The 4,023-nt window shown below is 45.1% G+C and overlaps 1 protein-coding gene across 1 annotated transcript; it reads right to left on the bottom strand.

Annotated features, from left to right (window-relative positions):
- Positions 1-229: 229 nt before the first annotated feature.
- Positions 230-760, bottom strand: LOC141620113 (uncharacterized). Its single transcript, XM_074437067.1, has 2 exons — positions 638-760; positions 230-463 (listed from the first exon to the last, which is right to left on the bottom strand). The coding sequence occupies exons 1-2, from the start codon at positions 758-760 to the stop codon at positions 230-232; spliced, it is 357 nt and encodes a 118-aa protein (XP_074293168.1).
- Positions 761-4,023: the final 3,263 nt, after the last annotated feature.

The following is a 4,023-nucleotide window of genomic DNA, read 5'->3' as shown; positions in this document are numbered from 1 at the left end:
CTACCATTAAATAATAAAACTCGCCCAAACGATAATAAAATACGGGGTATTACAGTCTTCCCCCCTTAAAAAGAACTTCGTCCCGAAGTTCGCCCCCATACCAAACATGTCATCCGAAAACAAAAGACATCTCATATAACTAACACGGTCATACACACAACTAGACTACATAAACACGAAATGTTACATTCTACCCTCCTAAAAAGAAAGTTACGTCCCGTAACTTACCTCAAGTGAACAGATGTGGATAACTCTCTCTCATCGCGGCCTCGGTTTCCCAGGTAGCCTCCTCTGCTTTATGATTTGTCCACAACACTTTCACTAAAGCAGTCTCTCCGTGCCTGGTCTTTCTAACCTTCCTGTCCAAGATCTCCTTAGGCGTCTCAATGTAAGTCAACTGCTCGTCCACCCCAACCACATCATGGCTCAAAATGTGCGAAGGGTCACTCAAATATCTCCGCAACTGAGAAACGTGGAAGACATTATGTACCCTGGCTAAAGCTGGTGGTAGGGCTAGCCGATATGCCACCTCCCCAACTCTATCCAGGATCTCATATGGCCCAATAAACTTCTGGCTCAACTTTCCCCGCTTCCCGAATCTCATCACTCCCTTCATCGGAGACACTCTAAGAAGTACTTTCTCCCCCACCTGGAAAGAAATGTCGCTTCTCCTAGCGTCAGCATAGCTCTTCTGCCGGTCCTGGGCAGCCCTCATCTTCTGTCGAATGATCTGCACCTGCTCAACCATCTCCTGAATCATCTCTGGTCCCAAAACTACCGCATCAGCTCGATCATCCCAACACACAGGACTCCTACACTTCCTGCCATACAGAGCCTCAAATGGAGCCATCCCAATACTAGCGTGGTAACTGTTGTTGTATGAAAACTCAATCAACCCCAGTCTATCCTCCCAAGACCCGCCAAACTCCAAAACACAAGCCCTCAACATATCCTCGAGGGCTGAACTAGGACTCCTCAGATAAATGATGGTGTTACCATCTCGGAAACCCGAGGTAGTAGATAACAAAGGAAAGAAACACAGTACTTTATTATAATGTTTATAGTGAAATTACAACTGAAATTAAAACAAAGTCTCCAAATACGACCAAAACATAAGTCTGATAAAACTACTAAAAAGACTAAGGTGGGCTAGGCACTAGGTCAGTCATCCAAGCTCTCTTCCCGGCCAGCTCCCATCAGTCTCTGAATACCTGTCAATCTGCTCCCCAATAATTGGATCATCACAGGCGTACACGAATACACGGGGTCAGCCACGAAGCTGAGTAGGTAATACAATAACCAGTAACATAAAACACATACTCCTCCATCACCAACACCGCCATCACACTCACAACCCGGACAACCCAGCCATACCGATCCCCGGTAGACTATAAATATCGACCGTAGTCGATCTGCCAGCTCGCAGCTGAGGACACCAGGGCAGGTCCTGCAGAACCCGCCTGGGCCTTATCACAATGTCATCATCACCACCTCCACCAACTCCAATGTAATGATATAATAAACAGTTCAACAATAGTACTTAACGAAATGAAATCAGGCAATCATATTATAACATGTAAGTCACCGATTTAGTCAATCCAGTCACATAGTACTATAGCAAGTCCAGTGTATTCCCCTACCTCAAATAGCGGTGATAAGCTAACTGCAGATCAGAAGTACTCCACCCGAAACTCGCCACCTAAACATATATATAACATAATTAATTCTCTTACTAATCCCGTCCCCATAATCAAAAGTTACTATAAGTAGAAACTTTCCCAATTTAGATATTACTAAAAATATAAGTTACCCAAAATAGAAAGTTTCCTAAAATGGGGAGTTCCCAAAATAGCAGTTACCAAAAATAGCAGGTTACTAAAAATAGTAACCTTCCCGAAATAGAATCCCGACTCAAAACTTAAATACATTATTCCGTCACCGCAACTTAATATTAACTTAATAATCAAACTAATAATGTAAATAATAGAAGTATACATATTTCCGACTTATTAAAATAAAAACCCGTAACAAAATAACCCGAAAACAATACACAACCCGACACACGCGCACCCCCCTTTTCAACCCGTCACAACTCGCCCCTCAACCACCAATCCTCACCGCCGACCACCAGGCCTGACACCAGGTCTGGCCTGGTCACCTCCCACCACCACCAACATGGTCGACCCCCGCCGGTGGTCAGCACCACCACCACCAACACCCCCTGTTCACACCCAGCCGCCACCAAAACGCCATGAACAGCCCCCCTTTTTAACCCGACAGCCACCACGACACAACCCCTCCTGCCTACCAACTACCACCCCTGACACCACCGTAGAAAGGTGGCCCTGACACACGTGGCACCACCGATTCGACCTCCCCCGAGTCCACGGTGGTGCCACCCCTTTACCCTATGTCCAAAACGCAACCAAAAACCCCCAACCAACCCCGACACCTAAACACCACCACTGCAACCACCACCAGCAACGACCACCACTCTACCCACCACCACCCTATAATACTCCGTATTTATAAGTCTTGGGGTACTCTATCGAGTAGGCCTTACTCTATCGAGTAAGGGTAAGTTGCGTTTTAGAAAAGTTTCTGACCTGTAGGGTACTCTATCAAGTAGCCTTAGGTACTCGATAGAGTAAGGGGGTACTCTATCAAGTAGCCTTAGGTACTCGATAGAGTAAGGGGGTACTCTATCAAGTAGCCTTAGGCACTCGATCGAGTATGGGGGTACTCGATCGAGTACCTTGGGTACTCGATCGAGTGTCCTTTCTGACGGGAGTTTTCTCGGGTTTTGTTAATTATGCGATTAAGGTATTTAAGCTTCGTCGTCATTATTCTAAACCACTTTTACAAAACCTAAATTCCTGTTTATGAGAGAAAGCAAACAAGTCCATCTTCTTAATCGCATCCTTAACAATTCCCGGAGTTCAGACGGTCAGTTCGTATCGTAGTTCGTGTCGTTGGATTCCTTGCGTCGAGGGTAAGCTTTTAATATAATTTATATAATGTTTTGCTAGGTTTGGTCAAACCCTAATTTGGGATTTGGGGGTTTTATGAATAGTAAGTAATTGGTAGTCTTTATGTGTTATATGTTAGGAGGAGAATTCGTAGAAGAGGCGTTTTGAGACAGCTGTAGATACCGTCTGCGTGTTGTGCTTTCCAGGTAGGATTTCCTACTCAGTATTAGTCCCATAATGGGATATTGGTGATGTGCTGTAGTTAGTTGTTTGATATGATGATTGTGATTGTGATTGTGATTGTGATTGTGGTTGTGGTTGTGTTTGTTGATGGTTCTCGAGATGCGTTCTCGGCTGAGTGGGGTCACTTGCGGGAGTGATCTCACGCCCTAGTTTCGCCCTTCGTGGAACCCGCCACGAAAGGGGATGTGCACATTAATGGACAGGGTTATCGCTCGTGCGATGAGCGGGGCTTAGGTGGGAAGCAGCCGCGGTCCCCCATCGGGCGGGCTGGTCCAAAGGACGTCGATATTGAGATGATGGGAGTTGGTGGTGTATGTGTGTGTGTGACGGTTCACTTGTCTGTTTGTCTTATCGTTGTTATCTATATTGATTGTGTGATTAGTCCGACCCGGTGTTGTTTTGTAAACCTGCGGTGATCCATTCGGGGATGGTGAGCGGATATTGAACAGTATAGAGATGATATCTTTGGGATAGGCGGGATGGCCACGACATGACGATAGAGTCTTCCGCTGTAGTTTAGCATTTATTTACATTTCAGTTGAGAACAGATAGTTTGGAATAATGTATTGTACTTTCAGTTTGGTTTCGAGGATTGTACTTATTCATTAAATTACTTAGAATAAATGTCGTTTCTGTTTTGTCTATTTGATTATCATACCTCGGGCAACCGAGATGGTGATGTCTTCATACCTGAGTGGTCCTGGTAAGGCACTCGGAGTATGGGGGTGTTACAAATGGTATCAGAGCGACGATCCTGAAACCTGTAACCAATGAATCTAATGAATCTAGGGAGTCAATTAAAATGAACCCG

The sequence above is a fragment of the Silene latifolia genome, chromosome X (genome assembly GCF_048544455.1).
Source record: "Silene latifolia isolate original U9 population chromosome X, ASM4854445v1, whole genome shotgun sequence".
Lineage (NCBI taxonomy): Eukaryota > Viridiplantae > Streptophyta > Magnoliopsida > Caryophyllales > Caryophyllaceae > Silene > Silene latifolia.
The sequence above is the reverse complement of the archived record's forward strand: the minus strand, read 5'-3'. Positions and strand labels throughout refer to the sequence as shown.

Coding starts and splice junctions, on each gene's coding strand:
- LOC141620113 (XM_074437067.1), bottom strand. CDS start 760: ATGATTCAGGAGATGGTTGAGCAGGTGCAGATCATTCGACAGAAGATG. Junction 464..637: donor CTTTCCAGGTGGGGGAGAAA/GTACTTCTTAGA, acceptor CACGTTTCTCAG/TTGCGGAGATATTTGAGTGA.